We start from the raw sequence: 21786 nt of genomic DNA, 5'->3' as shown, positions 1-21786 counted from the left end.
TTTTCTTTTTCCTTTATTTTTATTTTTTTATTCCTGAAATACCCGAAAGTTAAAGAAATTTGCTGAATGCATGTACTCTTGTATCCATGCAAGTGTTTCCCTTACATAGATTTATTTGTGGTGGCCTGCCAACATTGATCGCCACACACTGATTTTTAATTAATTAATTAATCAATCAATGAATTATTATTTTTTTTTACTATTTTAAATGGGTCAAACTTTATCTTATCTCACTATATTGTAGAGCTGCGTGCACTACATTGATTCAGCCCCTCCACACACACACACACACACACACACACACACACACACACACACACACAGACAACGGACCCGTCTGTGAATAACCCCCCCCCCCCCCCCCCCGTGCAAACTCTGCATCAAAACATAATAATGCAAGGGATGTTTTAAACATCTCGTCGGGTTGGGTACTGAAACCCGGTACCACTATGGCACCAATTCCCATACGATCGGTATCTACTGAATCGCAACGTGGATGTCTCTGCCTCACTTTGGTGCCATGCCAGAGCTGCTGATTTAAATCGGTGCTCCGAAACCGCTACCCACGCCTTCACTTCACTTCCTCACCAAAGTGAAGGGGGGGGGGGGGGGGTCGTCAACGTAATTTTATATAATCTTTGGGAGATATTAAATATCATCCAAAGATGATTGCTCCCTGATTGCTCCCTCAACATTGGAGAGGCAGCCCGTCCCGTTCCTCTAAATAGAGAGAATCAAATCATTGTGTTTTTATTTTAGATTGTATTTTATTTTACTCAATTTCCTTATTGAGCAAAATAAAAAAGGCACCATGTGTCCAAAGGAAGTAATATTTTATTTCATGTTAAGTATATTTGTAGAGAAGTTGACACAGCCATTGTCAGGAGCGATGGCAACATGCTCTACCATCGTCATAGCAACATCAACATGAATATTTTCTGCAGCTGAGAACAATTTTGGGATCCACAGTTTGCATTCTTCACCTAAATCAATTATTTTGACTGAATCAAATTTTTCTTGTGAGGATTCCATCATGTCAATCCTGTCCAATTTACATCTCAACAGAGCCACATCGTTCATCAGAACTTCTCCCTTGTTCAGCGTGCGTTGAATCAGGTGGAAAAAAAGGAAAAAGGAGACGGAAAATCAACTCAACTCTTTAGTGACTTTAGTGAGTTTCTTTCTCAAGAAACAGGCTCAGGCTCTTCCAGAAAACACATGACAACCTAGAAATGTAACCACGACACAGACCCTCTACATTACGATGACACTATCAAAATGTAGAAATGTAATTAAGCTCCATTACCTGCTTCAAGAGAAACTGGCCCTGGAGTGAACCTAGGTTTTCACATTCCAGACCCCCCCCCCCCCCCCCATCCAATTCTGAAGATAAGATTTGGGTGTGAGGTGTCTGTGAATATGTTTGTTTAGCTAAATGGAAAATCCCACTGCCTTGGACAGGATGCTGGCGTGGCTCTAGCTGGTGAGCCTCAGAGATTTTCTTTCCTTCCTCAAGCGGCTAGGCAGACCTGGCTCAGTTGGCTCGGCTGTGTTATTCACAGGGGCCAACAGACGAGATACACCGGTTCTCAGGTTTCTCTCGACCAGCTTTGCCGTTCCTTGACTTGCCAATACAAGAAGTTAACCACAAGGCCTGCAATTATGGCGCATGAGAAATAGCTGAGTCCTGCTCTGTGTTTAGCTCTGGGGCAGCTTTCCCAACCAGTGGGTTTAGTGTTTAGTCCACAGCAAACAACCTCCCACTGATTTCCAGACCTATAATACAAGTTGTCTGTGAAAATTTCTTTTTTTTGTCCCCTATCTCACTCGCTTCGTTCCCCAACACCCACACGGATACGCAGCCCAAATCCTTCTATTTTCCTTATTTTGGCACAAGGTTGAATCCCCGATCTAATTTTGGAACGTTTGATTGTTTTTTTTTCTGTTTTTTTTTTTTAATTTCTTACTCTGATCACAGAATCTGATGCAATCCTTGTTTGGGATCCTTGGCATTCCAGGAAACTAGTGTATTGTATGTTTACTTAGTGATTACCGTGGAGCTAATTTGTAAATTTGTTTGTCAATCTGGCGGTGGCTTGCTGGCTGGAAAGGCAATGCAAACACAAAACGGCAACGGAAAAAAAAGTTGTGGTTCTTCATAGTATTAAGCACAAAAAGATACAATTGTTTATATTGGCCATTTTTAGAAAGGCTATGGTGTGTTAACCATGATTTAAGTGTTTATTCACTTGATATAATGATTTTCTTATTCAGGGCTTGTTAAAATCATCATTCATCTTTATTTTTTATATGACATTTTAAGGCATGTCATTATGACAAAGGTGTGGAAAAAAAAAAAAAAGTTATTTTCTTTTTATACAAAAAGCACAGTTGCCATCCGGGGTGTGTTTTCACAGCGGGCTTAAATATGAAAATGCGAAGCATTTGACAGAAAGGACAAACTTTCCTCACAATGTGACCTCTGTTCGGGGAAGAAATCAACTAAGTTTAGTTCAAGATGTGGTGACATCCTTTTACCTAAGGCAATGACAAGCCGAAAGGGGACTTTTGCAAAATCATGTTTGTTGTGGTCTGTGAAAGTGTTTGTGGTTGGTTTTCCTGACATCTGCTGCCACTGAGCAGAAGCAGAATGGCGGCTTTGCAGAGCCGACACTTGAATCAACAGGGCATGATGTCTGAGCTCCAACTGAACTGGGCACTTAGAGAGAGAAACTTGAGTCCTCTCTGTGTTGTGGGATGTCCTGGAATGCCACCACCACTGGCCATTTTCAGTGAGCATTTTTCCGACAGACATGCACGCAAATGACATATTACACAGAGAACTGCAAATCATGGAAGTCAACATGAAGAAGGTTGAGGTGACAGTTGTGCCCGGTGACCGTGCCCTGTTGTGTCCATGAGGAAACAAAAGTAAACAATCTGGAAATGAATCTGCCTGAAGTTTTGAGGGGAAACAACGCATTCTGCTTTCAACACATTCACGCCTCTGTGTGACCACAGCTGTTGCTGTGACTATCTCAGATGCTATATTGTGCCGCAACATCATTCAAAACCTAGACGGGCATTCTATTAAGCTGGGCTTTTTATCCCCAAAGCAGAAGGTATATTTATAAAAGCAGATTTAGGAAATGATTGTACACAAATACAAAAACAGAACAACCTTGTCAAAAAAAAAATCGTGGCAAATAAAATGAGGAAATGTTTTTCCCTCAGATGGGTTGAGGCAAATGAAATTGGCGTTTTTTGTTGTTGTTTTTGTATACTGTTTTACTATTTATAGTGGGTTATATATGGGGGTTTCTACATGATTTCTTAGACAAAACTAGGAGCCAGTACAAGGCAATACAATTATTTTTTAAATATATTTAATGCTAAATCTGGGAATTATTCAGAGTGCAGCCTTTCCACGAATGAACATGATTGGTTCCCCATATAAGCAAAGCCCAAGTTAAGATGTCCTTGCTCCTGGATCAAGATGAATAGTATCCTCAAAATGTGATAATTTTAAAATTTGAGAGAACAAGCACTGTGCCAAACATCCCTGGCATGGAGTCCATGACTTATGGAATGGAAAATGCATAATTGATTTGTATTTACTTATTTATTTTTATTATTGAATTAATATCAAGATGGAAAAGGGGATCCCATACATCCCTTACAATATGGTACATTTTTACAAGATCCTACAGTAGCAAGATTAATGAAAGCAATAAATGCACACAAAAAACAATTTAACCATTATGAGCCAGGACTGCACAGATGTGGCTTGCAGAAGGAAGGATAACTTTCTGGGATAATTTATACTAAGCCTAACATTAAGTTTATATAGGTTACTTTATAGTAATTGGATATCATTTTCATGAAACATTAATTGAATTTAGTGGCTGGAATAGGACTAATTTAGTTCAAATGTCACTTCAACAATTAGGTTTAAGTACATTAGCTGAGAGGAGCCAGCTTTGCCAACCAATTTACAGCCAAGGTTATAGATGGGTGGATCCCTGCAGGACGGAGAGAACGGAAACCACTCCAATTCACTCACTCTCCCAATCAAACTCTCATATACTGTGATGCATTCACCCTGCAGATTTGCTACTTGGCAGCAGTCCTCCTTTGTTAGTGATTCCTGCTCTAAATGAATCAGGTAGACTTAAAAGTCTCTAGATAAATAACTCATTATACACTTTGATGGATGGATGAATGATGTACTTTTAATTGTTGAAGTGCTTTGATGACATTCCCATGACACCCATAGTGGTCATTTTAAACCGCTTTCGCTTCACTCAGATAAGGCTCCTTGTGATGATTTAACATACAACATTATGGTAATAGTCTGCTTCATGTCGATACACTGTCAATTATCTGGAAGCACAGAATCTGATTGATTTGTTTTTTATGCTTGGTGAAGTGCAGAGATATTTGACAGGAAGCTGAAATATAGCCAGCTGTGTCATCTGTGATCAGTGTTCCTTGACAGTGCAGTGATTGCTTGTCATGCCCATAATATAGATGACACGCCAGTTGTTTTTCATTGTACTACTTTCTGGTGCGAATAAGTCTGCAACTTAGATTTATTCACACCTGGTGTATGGGGTACGGTACCCACAATATCCACACGATTATGTTGAATTATTTGGTTGGAAGAACTCATTTTGTCTAGGGAATGTAACAGATTTCCATTGTGAGTGACAGTAATTCATACAAATGATCATATTATCCCTTGACAAAATAAGGTGTGTGTGTGTGTGTGTGTGTGTGTGTGTGTGTGTGTGTGTGTGTGTGTGTGTGTGTGTGTGTGTGTGTGTGTGTGTGTGTGTGTGTGTGTGTGTGTGTGTGTGTGTGTGTGTGTGTGTGTGTGTGCGTGCGTGCGTGCGTGCGTGCGTGCGTGCGTGCGCACTACTCACAAAAAGTTAGGGATTTTTGGCTTTCGGGTGAAATTTATGGAAAATGTAAAAAGTTCACACTACAGTGATATTATATCATGAAAGTAGGGTATTTAAGTAGAAGCATGCAATGGTGATTTCCTCATCTCAAACAATTTATTGAAACAAAAGCCAACAACAGTGGTGGGTTTACCACAACAAAAAATGTCAATGTCTCAATAACTTGTCATGTGCCCTTGAGCATCAATTACAGCTTGACAACAACGTCTCATGCTGTTCACAAGTCGACTTATTGTCTGCTGAGGCGTGGCCCCCCCACTCTTCTTGAAGGGAGGCCCTCAAGTCATTGAGGTTCTGGGGTACAGAGTTACGAGCCTCTCCATGGTGACTCAGCTGATCCCATAGGTTTTCTATGGGATTCAGGTCTGGAGAAAGTGCAGGCCACTCCATTTGAGGTACCCCAGTCTCCAGCAGCCATTGCCTAATGATGCCACCTCCATGAGCTGGAGCATTGTCGTCCATGAAGATTAAATGAGGCCTGTGTTGTTCATGCAGGGGCACAATGTCTGGATTAATGATGTTATTCAGGTAGTATGGGCTTGTCACTGTACCATTCACAAAGTGTAGGGCAGTTCTGTATTGACTAGACACACCTGCCCACACTGTAACACCACCACCACCAAAGGCTCGTCTGGTGTCAACAGTGGCTGATGCATAGCGCTCTCCTTGACGTCTCCAACATCGTTGGCGGCCATCGTTTCTGCTCAACGTGAATCGACTTTCATCGGAGAACAGCACTGAGGCCACTGGTCCCTCGTCCAGCGTCAATGCTCCCTGGCCCGTGCAAGATGATGATGCCTGTGCCTGGCTGTGTGGTCAGGTACCCTTGCAGGTGGTCTAGCACGCAGACCAGGCTGATGTAAACGGTTTTGAATGGTCTGACGTGACACTTGGGTGCCTCTCACCTCCCTTAAATGTGCCTGGAGTTGAGTGGCATCATCATCCGGTTCAGCAGGACACTGTTCACAATGAAGCGCTCATCAGTGTGGGATGTGGCCAAAGCACGTCCACTTCTATGCCTTTCTGTGACTCTTCCAGTCTCCCTGTATCTCTGTTGCAAGCTGCTGATGACACTCTGACACTCTAAGCTCAGTGGCCACTTCCCTCTGAGAACATCTTGTTTGAAGCCTCGCAATGGCGAGGTAATGTTGATCAGTTGTTAGGTGTGGTCTTGGTCTCATGATGTCAAAATGTGAACAGCATGATGAAGAGGATTGTTTAAATACCAATTCTAATTGAACCAGGAAATGTATTGGTCGATTCATGGATCAAACACCTGTTGTGAATTTTGCCGTTCAGCTCCTTGTGAGAGAACAGCAAGTTGTGCAAAAAGTACTGAAACATTGAACAGTTGGACATGTGCATTCAAAGGTTTAGAGAAGGTCAAATTAAGTTTACCTATAAAGGTTATAGTGCATTTTAGGTTCATCCTGAAATTTCACCCGAAAGCCAAATATCCCTAACTTTTTGTGAGGTGTGTGTGTGTGTGTGTGTGTGTGTGTGTGTGTGTGTGTGTGTGTGTGTGTGTGTGTGTGTGTGTGTGTGTGTGTGTGTGTGTGTGTGTGTGTGTGTGTGTGTGTGTGTGTGTGTGTGTGTGTGTGTGTGTGTGTGTGTGTATTTATTTAAGAGCACATTCTAAATAAGAAGTAAAGACTTGATTTATGATTTTGGCCAATTTTTAACTGTCCTCTGAAATCATCAGAATATATGGTTGAGTTCCTGTTTTCTTAAACCTGTTACTACACCTGATTCTACCCACCAATTTTACCCCCTCAATGTGTTACTTTTGTCCTCCTTTTTTTGATGCTACTTTTCTATTTGCATACATTGTCTATCCATAGTACAAGGGATTGTTACATCACATGATGTAAATTGCTAAGTGAACTATCTTTCACATGTTTATAGCATGTAATATCAAAAGCAACAATAATCAACCTGAATATTATTAAAAAATATATTTTCATTTATAGTACTGTTTTCCAATAATGCTATTTATATTTAATATTTACACTGAACTAGATAATCGTACATTTAACATAAATGTGAACTACAGTGTAGCGTTTTTTTTTTTAATCTATCAACATTGCACAAAGAACAGCAGCATGACAATATAGGAAAGAAAATGGTACAGTATACCAATTGGAAATAAAGAAAAATCAAGATAGGAATGTTGAAATGTAAAAGGGATGTCCTTTTAGATTTACCAGTAAGCTTCTCGGTGTAAGCCCTTTGAGACTGAACTGTGATTAAGGGCAATATAAATAAACTTGAGTGCACTTGTATGCTAATAGAAGCTGCTAAAATGACCACTTATGCAATTGTGTTGTCATTTTGGTGTAGTAGGTATGTTCAGCAGCATTCTGGCTCACAGACGGCAGCCTCGTTCTGTTACTCTTCCTATTTTAGGATATTACAAGGTGATTTCATATGCACCTTCCGCTCTGCAATTGCACATAAAAGTTTAAATTTGTATTTATAAAACAAGCTTGTTCTGTGGAGTGGAATTCCTTACTAACTATAACTGAATATAGGTAAACTATGTGGAAACAAAGTTTGTGTGGGTAATCAAATCAGTCGGCACATTTTTCATTGTATGGAGCTGGGAGAATTATTCTGGATAACTGTGACTATCAGGCATTCAAAAAAAGAGATCCCACAATATTCTTATCAGATCTAGCCAGCCATCACGCACTGCGTAACAGCTGGATATAACACATGAAATGTTCCCTGAAATGCATGATGATTGCGGCATTGGAGGAAATTCTCCCTAAGCTGCAGAATGTCTCCTTGCTTTGCCGGAGAGATGGATATCAGAAATGGTCCCGAGCTGGTCTGTTCGACTTCCTGTAATTGCTCACCATCATGATTCATTAGTTATCAGCAACTCCGATGGTAGGGAGAATGTTTGCAAAGGAAAAAGAGTTGAGGTTACACAAAAATGAATGTACAGTATACGTGTACATATCCTTCACTCTGTCACCTGAACTCTCAATAAATTCAATAGGCACTTTTAATGAGACAGCGTTTAAATTTACCGTTGAGCGGGGGGGGTAATCCTTTCAAAATGCAATCTCAAGTTATCTGCAGTACATCATTCGCCATCACTCCCAGAGGTGCAGTAAATGTTACACCTTCATTGACTGCTGTAAATCTTAAAAAGCCATATTCTTTGGAAGGAGGCAACGGTGCGTGTGAGCAGAAAGGTAGCACTTGATTATTGTATCCATTTACTTCAAAAATAGTTTTACAAACCAGTGTAATCGGATTGGTACAATTTTATTTCTTTCTTTTTTTCAAAGAGGAACCACGTCGCACTCCTTATCAGCAGCAGAAGCAAACAGTCTTGGCATGCCTCTTTTTTGTAGGGCAGCTTGTGTGATAGATTCTTTTGTGATCATTCTTTCTTTCAACCTACTTCACCTACAGTTCTATGAGGAGGAGTACAGTGACTGAGAGGCTGTGCAGAGGGAGGAGGATCACACATTGTACTGTGTGCTGCCTCAGGCGTTGGCAGCAGTGGAGAGAGGATAGTGCTCCATTCCGTGTTGACTGTGTGTCGTAGGCCATGTGCTTTGCACTTGTGTTTGAATTAGTTAAACTAATCCAGTATGTACTTGAGAAAAATGGAATACACATTTTTTTCACACATGTGCTGCCCCTAGCACACATAGGTAGGGCCTGGCACTATGTTTGACCTGTTTGTAGTTAGTATAGTTATATACTGTAGTATAGTTGCCTGCAGTGTCCAGTACAAAGCTATGTTTTAAAACTTAAATGCAAAGAAAGATAAATATGGTGCATTAAAAAAAAAAAAGATCATGCCTACTGCATGCTGTCATTGCCTACTGATGCCATTGAACATACGGACGTGTTTTAATGTTCTCTGCATTAAAATAGTTGCACCAATATATGAACGATGTAAACAACAGATATTTTTTCAGCAGTTGGCTTTAATTTTGATATTCAAGAAATTTTTACGTATGAATACGTACCTTATTATGTGATTCGGTACCAAACCAAGTTATTTTGGTTTTAAACAATAACCAAATTTTATCCGGGTAATACTTTTTGCTATTTGCTTCAGTGACAGACCAGCCTCACTGGAGTACAAAGGATCGATAATTAACTACCTCAAGTGGCAGCAGTGGACTCGTTGGAATTGTTTGAGTTACCTGATAGATTTGATGAACAAGATTGATATGTTTATCCCACTGTGGAGCTGTGGAAAGAAATGCCTTTGGGTAGAGAGAAAGCTCAAAAATAGACTCCAGAGTTCATTCATCAACTTGTATGCCCTTGGCCTTTCAGCATCGCCATCATCATCACCAACATCAGTATTGCCGCACATCTGTGTGAAGGTGGATGACATTTATGGCCCCCTCAGACTACATGATTTATTCATTTATTGGCATGGGACTGATTGGAAAACAAGACACAATACAGTTAATTTGTCTGAAACAAGCTGATGGAAACAGACCTAATTCACATTTTATTTGTTGCAACATTTCGAACAATGGTTTAAAATCCAAAATCTTAACGTCTTGTTTGGATATCGAGGAGATATATTAAATTACATCACTAAACTTGTAGATGATTTTAGGGAAAACCCCCAAAATCTCGATGGGGCTAGAATTCCCATATGATGTTGCAGAGGCTTCATGCAATTGTCTTTCATCGCGTTGCCCTACATGGAGGGAAAACAACCAATTGTCATTCCTGATGCCATTGTCATTCTTGACGCCCCACAGCCGTCTGATCAGATCCAAATTGGACTGATTTTGTGTAGTCCGCTAGGGGATTTAGTTCGCCACAGGTGCAGAAATGGGAGTGGTCCTTAATGGAATTCTTTAACCATCCGCAAGAAACTGCATTTCATTTTGAGGTGCAGACATTGGTGCAGTGACAAGTGTCCTTAAACTTGTTCTGACTGTTCCCCAACCCTAAGTATTTTCCTCGTGCTACTGAAACACTGTCCCTATTCAATAGAAAGTTCCAGATTCAAAAATCAAATGCGTCACATTGGATATGGTTCTACTTCCCCCTATTGTAACATTCTATAAAACTGCTTCCGAAATGCCTCTAACGCTGGAGACATTTCATTCCAGTGTGTTGCAGAAAATAAAGGTTATGTAATTACATTTTAATTTGTTTTTAATACTTAATCTTTGGCTCTGTCAGTATGGTGTTGCTCATGCCTGCATTCATTGCATTGTTCATCCTTATTCATTAATTCTGTCCACTCCAAAATTGCACTCGACATTTTGTCATCTCTGTTCATCTCCTTATCTCATAATGGTATTTTTAGGCCTTTTATAGATGTTTCTGGCAAGTGCTCAGTCAAAATAAGAGCATGCCTTTCACATGGCCTTCTATCTCCTACTTTTTTCTGTCAATCTTTATGGCCGTTCCCGATAAAGAAAAAGTTCTAGAAAAGCTTAAACATTTTATTATATGCTCTGCCCTTGGTTATATGGCTGCATCCCCAGTGGCAGATCCGCACCGTCTCTGGATCCATCTTAATTTGTCCTGCCTCAATTTAGCTGTGTCCCCTTTACATCCTCCCTTCTCTTGCTCTCTGGTGGTCTGTCTTGCTCGATCGTGTTCTCGCTAACTGAGAGATGATATAATGGAATTTCGCGGCTAATGAAGATGAGCTGGTACAAGCATCTGAAACCGAGGAAGAGCTTGCCATTAGAGTTCTAATAGAATGATCGTAAAAACGTATTAAAACTGTGATTGGTGATTTAAATGTTAAAAGATCTATGACTGAAATCATCAGCAACAGACTATTGAACCAACGATTTTGAATTTGAACTGATGTGTCTCAATGATTATCCTTGGTTTAGGAAACTGTCTGGAAAAAGGTCAATAAGCTTACTATGTCACAGAACAACTTCACTACAGTGCACCTAATGTTTATAAGAGTATTTGTAAAATAGGTCAAATAGGGTTGAGTCATTGAAGAAGGTGGGCTGCGGGTCTTTGCAGATTAAGATGTGTTCTGCATTTGGTGTGTCAGGCAAATGAAAGTGAAATTATATACACAGTACTATTTTGTAGCCTCCTGACAAGATTTAAGAGGATTTGAGGCCATTGTTGTGTTTTTTTTTGCCAGTGCATCTCCCTTGTGACTATGATTATAGTAGATTAAGTAGTATGCATGAATGCCTCTTTCATGTTCTAAATAAAATTTTAGCCACAATGGTTTTTCTGACTTGTTCACTCCATAGCCAATGAATAGTAGTCGGGTATAATTGACTTCCAGTAATAATGTGCAATTATATTTTGAATTAAGTTTGCTAAGAGCAGTAATAGTATCTTTTCAAATGGGATGGATGAGTTTTACCATTTAAAAATAAAAACTTGCTATGATGAATTTTCAACTTGAACTATAATTTTCCAGCAACAATGAGGTATGCCAATGTAGACCTTTTTGTGCTTCTCGGTTAAAAGCACTTCAAGTTCAACTATATCTTAATTTGCGTAATTTTACAAATGAACCTATTAATTAAATCTGGAGCACCATCTTAATGATGTGACACAAAGTGAAAAAAGTTGCTGTATAGAGGTTCAAGGAAGGTAACGTTAGCCCAGTGTCATCATAATCTGGCTTCTTTCCACATTTAGGCCGCTCCTATCACTTCCTGGCATTTAGCTGCAACTTGCAGTACCATACAAAGTTCTCAAAGAAAGAATCTGCCAATTTACTTGCCATCCTTGCATGACCCAGAAGTGCGGGCACAACTCAACAACAGCACTCCCATTTGAATTTTGAAGTTAATGTTTCTATTTATGGGAAGTTGCATTTCTCATAATTCTATTCTCAGTCAACAGTTTTCTGGTGCTTTAAAAGTCCTAATTTACTGTATAAAACAGCAGGGATTGGGATGGAAGGATGAAGATCCAGTACAAATACATTTCAGACAACTATTTTAAAATGACAACCCGGAAGGAGGTGAAAGTGGTCAATAGGCTGATCAGTTGCTCTGTAGTTGGATTTGCTGTAGTGTGATAAGATAAAGGCTGTTAATAGCCCTACACAAAACCCCCTGTGTGTAGCCCATCCACCTTCATTCGTTAATAATAACAATTCATGTTGAAGAGAAAGAAGACTATGGTATTTCAATGATGATTGATTTTTAAGTGTAATATGTTTAAACTAGCTATGGGCATAAAGCAGGCGTATGACTGCACGCTTCAACTAGGAACCATGCCTCAGGCTGTTTCAGCCCCCATCACTTTTAGCTTTGCTCCCAAGGAAAGTTTTGCTGCGTGTCTGGGGGTGATGTGAATAATTAGCTACCTGAATGCAGAAAACACCCGAGAGAAAAGTACTTCCTAGGAAGAAGGCATCCTCGCAGCCTATTTATTAATTACATTACATTTACATTTACATTTACATTTAGTCATTTAGCAGACGCTTTTATCCAAAGCGACTTACAATTGTTCAAACACCGACGGACGCAGCCATCAGGAGCAATTAGGGGTTAAGTGTCTTGCTCAAGGACACTACAGCATGCTAGCAGGAGGAGCCTGGGATCGAACCAGCGACCTTTGGATTACTAGACGACCAGCTCTACCTCCTGAGCTACCATCCCCCATTAATAAAAGCCCAAGTGATGGAAATGCGCTAAAATCAAGTTGTTGTTTTTTTTGTTTTTTTTTCACTCTTTGTTTAAGACTCATTTTGTCCGAAGTCCTATTTGGATGGGATGACCTTCCACTAGGGAAAGTCAAGTAATCTTATTCTAACTTGCACTATTTGTTAATTTAAATGTCATCGGGGGTGTGGATGTCAGTGATTGTTCCCCCACCCCAACTATGCCTTAATTTTTACTGCACTCATTGATATTTATCCAATGGTTACTTAGGTCCTATGTGGGTGGACACCCTGTATTTTGTTGTTTATTCAAACCACATATTTTTCCTTCGCATAATGCATGCCTTTCTGACATTTCTGCCACAATAGGTGATGAACCCATGGAGGGGCAAAACTCAAACTCTAATGGACGGCCACACAATATGGTTGTGAATAGCATTCAAAATTGCCACTGAAACTGTGGCTTTCCTCGAATGAAGACAAGACATTCGGTCCCCGTCTGTTTTCAAATGGCTTTTCCATACACCATGGTTAAGGCCGAATCTTTATCCGAGGAGTGTCAGTTTGAATTACGCTCCACTGACTTTATTTTGGCACTAGGTAAAATTTTATGGGGAACAATCAATGTTATTACTGAGAATAGCTAACTATCTCAGACATTCCACCGAACGAGTACACTGGCAATTGTTGATGTCAGAGGAGACTATTTGGGCCAAAAGGATCATGGGTACCATCTTCGTGCCCTATTTGAGAATCGTTTTTTGGGGTGAAAAGGTTTCTATTCACTTATGTTTATACATGAGACATGGAAATGATCTCATTGACGTGCAGAGATATGGCCCTAGGTACCAGATGTTGATACTCTTATAGTGGCAAAGGTATCTATAATTTTTTTATTTACCCTTTATTTGACCAGCTTTGTCTGAGATTCAGCACCTCTTTTACAAGAGTGATCTGCCCAAGAAAGCTACATTTAATTGTGGTTGCCCTTCAAACAGTACCTAAAAAAACGTACACTCATTTTTAGCAGCTCTAAATTAAATGCTTTTTTTTTTTTGTTTGTTTGTTTTATTATCTTTAATTAGTCTCCTGATGATGTTAAACTCTTTGGACTTCTGTTCAATATAAAAAAACAGACCTTTTGATAAGTGCTTTCTCATGAGGCAAACACAGCCATCTGAACACAGCAAACAAACCACCAGACAGTAATTTTCAACTGTCTGCAACTTTGCATTTCAATGACTCTAAAACAAATGACTCACTCAAGTGAGTAGACTTTTCCACGGAATAACAGGCAAACATGCGCTGCTTTATCTTAGCCCATTACTGTAGTCATAATGGTCGTCTGTAAGTCCTGGTCCGTCCATGTGTCACACCATCTTAATGTGTGGCACAAAGATTTTTTTTTCCGTAGATAAGACAAGTCAAACTTAACAACCACAATAGGTAATGGTCCAAAAATAAACCTTTTATGTCTTGGTCGTGATTGCAAGATCGTGATTACGTTGAAGTGGGATATTTAATGGTAGTGTTTATTTTCAGTTGAGGAGGGAAGTATGTGTTGGTGCATACGTGCCTTAACTTTGGGCAGGCCTGTAAGTGCTTCTAGATCATTGTCTCTTAGATTATGTGTGTGCGTGCTGCTGGGTGTGTTTCTGCATACTAATGCATGAAAATAATCTCTACCCAGAGTGTGAATTAGTCATTTCTGAACTTGTATCCAGAGGGTTGTGGGCCATTTCTGTGTTAACAGCACAATGCCAGCACAATTTGGATCATCGGAATAGTGAAGATTAAGATTGTCTTGTTTTTAGGCTACATTTGTTTTTCAGTATGCCAGTTAATTTGCCATGAGCTTTAAATCCAGAAAGAAAAACATGGTGAAGATGTAATCGGTATGACTGTAGGGGGGGGGGGGGGGGGACCTCTCATAATTGTATGTATTTGACAGTGGATCTTTTATTTAAAATGATCTGCTATTGCACATGACTTAAAGAAACTCTAAAGGTGCATGAACTCCAGTTTAGTTTTGTTCATCAGGAGCCTAGAGCCTCCAATCCTTTAGTTTGGTTTGTTTAAACAGGTGAGTGTGATGCCATTCAAACTGAATTGTGCACCAAACAACTGCACAACGACCCATCTGAAACCCTCTCACAAATGAACCCAGGTGTTTTATTTTCATTTGGAAGCCAGCATTGATTAAACATGCAATATAATTTACTTCATTCTAATTGTCACTTCTACTTCATGTTGACCAGTAAAGAGGTTGCTGTTTAACCTTTTGTACGGTTAACCTATAGGCCTTAGCATGAGACCAAAGAAAGCCACCTAGCTGTGATCACAGCTACTATCATGCGAGTAGCGCATGATAGTGACGTCATCTACATGCCCACTCGCCGAGGGTGAAGAAAGGTCATTTACCGCCACAACAAACAGAGAAGAAAAAGAACACAATATTCGTAGAAAATTTTACTGGAGAGATTATGAGATTCGGAGCTTCTGTCAATGAGGACCGACGTCCGTCAAATTCTGCGAACGGCAAGAGACTTGATTGTTTACGACCAAATAACGAACCGGCCACACCCGAAGCAACACATCGCTGCCGCCATATTGGCGCCAAAGCGTCGCGTCATTTTGTCAATATGTCAGTTCACACCGGGTCTGTCTTTATTCCGTCTACGACGCGCTAGCAAAGATAGAAAGTCTCTCCAGACTTTCTATCACTGACACTACAAATTGTGGAATGTATCAACCTTTGGTGCGTTAGAGTGAATCTTTGCTTTTGTTTTCAACCCTTTGCTTTTCATATAATTTGCATTCGGAGTCTGTTTGTTTATGAACGTAGTTGGATTAGTTTGTGAGATAAGCATTCATTGTTTACATTTCACAATTGTGGAAATTATACGGCGAGGATGGGCACTCTGACTCCGAGACATACAGTATCTGAGCTAAGGAGCCTGAGACATATGAGCTTTGGACCCCGAGATGATTCTGAGCTGCCCTTGGGCGCCTGACTGAAATAACGCAAATGCCACAGAAATATAACGGGGAATCCATGTTCGGCCTGCATGTTTCTTAATAATTATTATATGTTGTATGTAAATATGTTGTATGTAGATTTGGAGCTGTAACAAAAGTAATTTCCCCCTGGGATTATTAAAGTATTTCTGATTCTGATTCTGACATCAGCGATTTAATATATATTTGTGGTTGATGCATACCAGGCTTGTTAATTGAATATATTGACTAAATACATCTTTTGAATGGACCCCTATGGGAACCTACGCTCCAGTTTACGCGTCCAGCCCGGAAAAATAGAGCCTAGGTGTAAATTATGCCGCTTTTGCAACGCTGATGCTACTGCTTGGTGTAACCTTCCACATTGATTAACATGGCAGTGTATCTGAAGCGTTTTCGCAACGCAAACGTGTTGCTTCTGCTGTGGCCCAGGGGTAATCCGGACCAAGGTGCAGGTGAAACGCTTAACCAGACGGGAGTATTTCCAGTAGGCGTGAACGTGTCTTGACACGGACAATCACGGTTGTGTGCTACATGTGTGAAAGGACAACTCTGGACAATGTCCGGACCTAATTATCCAGACATTGTCCTGAGTTCATGTGTGAAAGCAGCTTAAGGCAATTAAGTCATTACAATGTACCTGGTGATTTGAACAAAAAATGGCTGGCTGCCACTGTAGCACCATAGTTTGTCCTTCCGCTGGACTTGCATTCAAGTCCAGCGGAAAATGGACGTCTTCTATTTGACAGTAAATGTGTTATGCTCACGTAACAGTTGATGTGCCCTAAATGTTCTTTAGTTCTGGATTATGCAAATACTGGGGTTGATTTGTTTTAATGTGGTACTGAACTTTTCATAATACTTGTGTAATCCCATAAACTGAATGATCACCTGAATAACAAAATAACAGCATGGCCATCAAACGGGCCAATTAAAGATAAATGGGGATATACCACTGAATTATCAGCTGTGGGGGTGTCTCTGTGCAAGAAAGGGACAAATACCCAACCCTGAAATGTTTCTCTGTGATAAATGATGCTATGTCTTTTGTGTTTGTAGGTGTTTGGTGATTACTATCACTTCCGGCACCGTACAGTGGTGAAGAGGTCGCTGTCTCATCACAGTGAGACACATGCCCGTCTACAAAGTGAACCAAAGGTATGGAATTTGAGCAAAGCGATTTATGATACTTTATCATTATGTTGTCTCCTGTTACAATTTTATTTATTTTTTTTAATCAACTGCCATACCACTGATATCTGTGTGCAACCAGTAATGGAATAGCACAAGTAGTTAGGCTCAGGGTCCTGCTGCATCACTGCAACATAATGGTATGCCAGTTGTCATGGATTGGAATGCAGCAATGCTTCATTAGCATTGCACTCTGAAGGACAATATTAGCATCATTTAGCAGTAAGGCACATTCTTCAGACCCGCAGCAATAATAACAGGAGAGAGAAATTAACATGAAAGATAGGCTCGGATAATTTCATTAAGAAGACGTAGCTGGGAGTTCCGGCATGGCAACAGACTAGGGCAGATGTGTGGAGAGGAGCTCTGAGCACGATTCCATCTATTTATACATATCGCTTCAAGTAACAAAACTGTGAACCTGTTCAACTGCAGTGAGGTAAGATAACAAGTTGTTTCACTAATGACGGGCAAGAAAAAAGCGACATCACGAAAAGGGAAGACTGCCTCCGAGCCTACCAAGCTAGCCAATGCTGGCATCAGAATACCAATGACGGGGAAGTCAGATGAGTCCATGACGCTTTCCATCTCTGCGCTCACATCTGAACTGGAAAAACAATGGTCAGCTATCATGTCCGGGATTCAAGCTTCACTCCTGCCTATAAATCTGTCACTGGATGCGGTATGTAAAAATGTAAAAAATCTTGAAGCCTATGAGCCTCGTATCCCCAAAATGGAAGTTTGCCTCTCTGATCGGGCTGGAACGCTCAGAAAAGCAGGCGAATAAGCTCCACAGTGACAATAAAGGAGGTATTGGTGAAGACGGAGGACTTCCAAAACAGATCCCGCCAAAATAATTTTCGCTTCATTCATCTGCCGTAGGGACGTGAGGGGCGAGCAGCTGCCACCTTCATGTCAAAGTTTCCAACAGAAAGAGCAAGTACTGGTTATTGCAAGGGGGGGGGGAAAGGCAGCTCATATATCGGGGACAACATTTTCGCCTTCCCGGATCTGAGCAACGCATTGGCGAAAAAGCGAGCCACATTCAACTCTGTCGAGACCAAACCACATCAAAAGGCCATCAAGTTCTGTCTCTGCTACCCCTCTGTGCTTTTTCACCCACCAACAAGTGGAATATAAATTCAACAATGCGGAGGATGCAGAGCGTTTCTTCAATCAACACTTGACCAGCGACTTTTACCTAACTATGGCTGTCAAATCCCTGGGCGGACATAAACCGTAACCTCACGAGGCTTTGGGCTTGTCAATTTTGGAGCTATCACACGTATGGATAATTGGATAGAACTGTTCAACCCGATTTGATATCTTTTATTGGACCCACGAACAGAACTTTTTCATCTAGGCTACGTCGCCCGATGTTTGTGGTTTCACGTATGTGGCTTCCAACAGTCTTGTCAGACTCTAGCCCAATGTTACGATGGATAGATGCAACTCATCTGGTTGACTGGCCTTTACACACGTCGGGACACGGTTATTCTTTGACAGGGAAACGTCAAGGAGACTGTCTTAAAAGGACAGCAAATCTTTCGCTTTGACCACAGTGTGCCATCAGAACATATTCCCATGGTCTCACGTGAGTACGAATATGGTAGTCTTTTTCAACAGCCTAGTCAACAGGTAGTCATTTTCCAGTGGGGAAAATGTCTTAAAATACAGCCTAGAATCTGATCAAACCAGTTAATGCCTTGGCTACACTCCATGACTTTCAGATTCGTCAGATCGCTGTGCTGTTCACACTACACAATTTTCTGTTGCTATCGGGAATCTTGCAGTCTTGTGGTTTGCACACTACATGACTGATCGGCGACACAGGGTCACACATTACAAGATCTTTCTTGAGGAATCCCTGACGAGTCTGTATTATATTAAAAACCCAGAGAAGAAAATCAAAATAGATATGTTGTGTGTTTCTGGCTGCTGCTCCGTGCACTTCCGTCTCCCCTTCTCGGCTCCTCCCCTCCACTTGTCACTCCGTGTCTGCGCTCATTGGCTGTAGCTCGTCGCGTTTCTCCAGACTTGATCCTGACACGACCAGATATTAAACATGCTTGATATCTCGCCGTGCTGTGAGCAGTTCACACCACACGCTCGTTGCTCAAGGGAGCGTGCTATGATTTTCCTCCGATCTGGAGCTTGGCTCAGCAATCTCCAAAAACCCATTGCCGGGCGGAAAATCAGCCGAGAATCACATAGTCTGAATTCGCATTAAGCAACTTTATACATAAAAATCTTTAAAAACTCAAAGCCTGTTTAACTCTGTATTGGCTCTGTATAGGACCGGGCCTGTTGGTGAATCACTGACTGGCTTGTCGGCCATGAGCTACGCCAAAGTAGATGGCGAGACCAATGCGCTCTCTCACTGTCACTTCAGCCTCTCTGCATACTGTATATGCTACGGCCACATTTGTGAGGGTGGGTTGTGGCTGGTTGTGTGTCGTGACGTCTGGTGTGGCACCCATGTCACTTAAAATTCCAGCAGTTGGTTCACATAATTGTAGCTTTAGGCTTGTTAATTTGAATGCTCTTAGTCACCCTTTACAAGTAGGAGATAGAAGAATATGGTGCCAAGACATGTTCTGATGTTCTTCTGGAGTTCAAAAATTGTATTATACCTGCAGTTCATTGGACACAGGGGGAGGTGTTGGTGGGTGGGTGAGAAAAGGGATGGGGGCTCCATTTTAAAATTGATCGATTTATTTATTTATTTATTTTAAGTGCGCACGCATAGAACATTATGTAATGGGGCAAATGCGATCTCCCTGTTACAGAAGTGCAAGATTTATTATTTACAAGTAAAATATTTACACAGATCATCTAGTTTTTACTAAATGAAGTTCCATAGCAATGGAAAGCAACAGGGAGACGTGTGTGCGGCACTGGACAGTGGGGACATAAAGGTTTTCTTCGGGACGGATGGGGCAGTCCCTTAACTCAGTTGTGTTTTTAAAAGAAAAAAACAAACAATGTAAAAAATAGATCTAAAATAAAAACACAGGAAATCCATCACGGGAGTCTGGAACCAGGGACTGCGCACGGTTGTACTAGTGCACTGCTCTCTGATACCTCTTTTCCGCTGCCGACGTTGGTGCATAAATAGACAGGAGGGTCTCATGAAACTCCGCAGCGCAATGAAAATGATGAAAGATCCCATGAATCAGAATGAAAGATCCTTCCACCTCTGCTGGTGCGTGTGTGGGCGTTTATTTATTTCAGGATTTATTTCAGACATTTATTTTTTATTTGCTTGCTATGTCCACAGACATCCTTTTTTGCACACAAGTGAATGACCCCTTCTGTCACTCTCTGGTCTGGGTGGTGTAGTAGGACGCCACCGGGTGACTTCTGCTGGACCGTCCCTTGCCCCATCTATTCAAGCATTAGCATGGCATGTGTAAAAAGGCACAAGACGAAAATGTTCAGGAATTTAGCTGCATGTGTGAATAGTGGAAATCACTAGCGGTGCCGGAAAGGTTATCCTTGTAATTTATTGGGAACTATGTGTGAAAGGGGCTCAAAACAGTTCTGAGCAGAGAGGGCAAGATTGGCTCTCTCCCTCCGCCTACTCTCACCTTTCCGCTCCCACAGTCGGTTTCAGAACACGGTGAACGGCACTTACACGGCACACCGTTACAATGCTCAGATTTTTCAGAAAATCTGACACCGATCTGTAATATACATTCTGGCATCCAGGGAAGTTGCATTTGAGGGACGAAGGCGCCATAGCCTGAAAGTAGTACTAGTGTAGGCTATAGTACCTCGTTGCGACTGAGCGAGAGAACCACTGACAAATGCGCTCTACCTTTATGTAGTATTAGTGCAGGGGCATAATGCGTTCATGTCACACGTCCCTCATTTAGGCCCGCCCAAAAAATTTGCACCACAAAAACAGTTTAGCGGGCTAACTCCACAATTCAGTACTACATAGTTCAGTCTTTTCACGTTTTCAGATATTACTTTCCAACGTGTACTCCTGTAGAAACTATTTGTAATAATACTGGGTGCTATGTGATAGTGGCTGGCAATTTATGACAATACCCAATAGTAGGCTTACACCGATTGTGAAATTCTGGGCTGATACAATTTGGGAAATAGCTAGTGCTGATACGATGTTTTCCGGTTCCCCTATATGCAGCATCACTTACAGTTTTCCCAATTCCAATGAACGCCGCATCACTCCCTGCTTGAAGCACTGCAGAGAACCCTGTCTGTGTCTTGTAATATCCATCACAGATGGCGTTGTTCCCTCAGACAGATATATTTTTTTTTAAATGCTTAAAGGGTAGCCAAATATACTTTGGCGGCCGTTAATATGCCTGGGTGGCCCACCCAAGTAAGGTCTGTGTTGGTGTAGGAGCCGAAGCACCTTAGACATGTGTGTTAATTATTCATTCAACTTATTTACATTAGACATATTTACACTACGTATGTTATTTACATTCACATTATACGTAGAAGTTACATTTACATAGATGACACGGCTTAAAAACCGTAGTGGTCATCATGTTTACAATAAAAAAAAAATCCCTGGAACAAATTTTCAAATCATATCATGAAGTGTTCCATTATGCCGATGGCCTGCTTCTTTATTTATTGGACCCAAAAAGAGCCATCCCTCATATTTTAGAGAGTGTACCAAAGGTCTTGAGTGTCGAGGAAAAAGCGATTTTTCCCATCAATCTGCTGGCAGAGGATATTACACAGTCTGATTTAACATTCACTCTTTCCCCAGCAACATTTAAATGTTTAGGAATCAACATTTCCAGAAATATATTCTTACTATTTGACAGCAATTTCTCTGCACTAACAACAAAAGTTAAAGAATATCTTCAAAAGTGGAACAACTTGCAGATCGCATATCACAGATCACAGATCATTGGCAGGGAGAATACAATGTATTAAATGAATATTGTCCCACGATATCTGTACCTATTTCAATGTTTGCCTCTTTTCCTCCCCAAGTCCTTCTTTCAGAGCATTAGCATTAGTGCATTA

The 21786-nt window shown here is 40.9% G+C and overlaps 1 protein-coding gene across 1 annotated transcript in view; it reads left to right on the top strand.

Annotated features, from left to right (window-relative positions):
- furina (furin (paired basic amino acid cleaving enzyme) a) overlaps positions 1-21786 on the top strand; it is a gene marked incomplete at both ends in the record, with an annotated part of 75289 nt that overhangs the window by 12618 nt on the left and 40885 nt on the right. The window contains one exon of the mRNA XM_079997415.1: positions 16642-16740. Coding sequence (XP_079853541.1) covers positions 16642-16740 — 99 coding nt within the window. The remainder of the gene's footprint in view (positions 1-16641; positions 16741-21786) is intronic.

This window comes from Zeus faber, assembly GCF_960531495.2.
Source record: "Zeus faber genome assembly, chromosome: 3".
NCBI classification, from domain to species: Eukaryota; Metazoa; Chordata; class Actinopteri; order Zeiformes; family Zeidae; genus Zeus; species Zeus faber.
The sequence above is the reverse complement of the archived record's forward strand: the minus strand, read 5'-3'. Positions and strand labels throughout refer to the sequence as shown.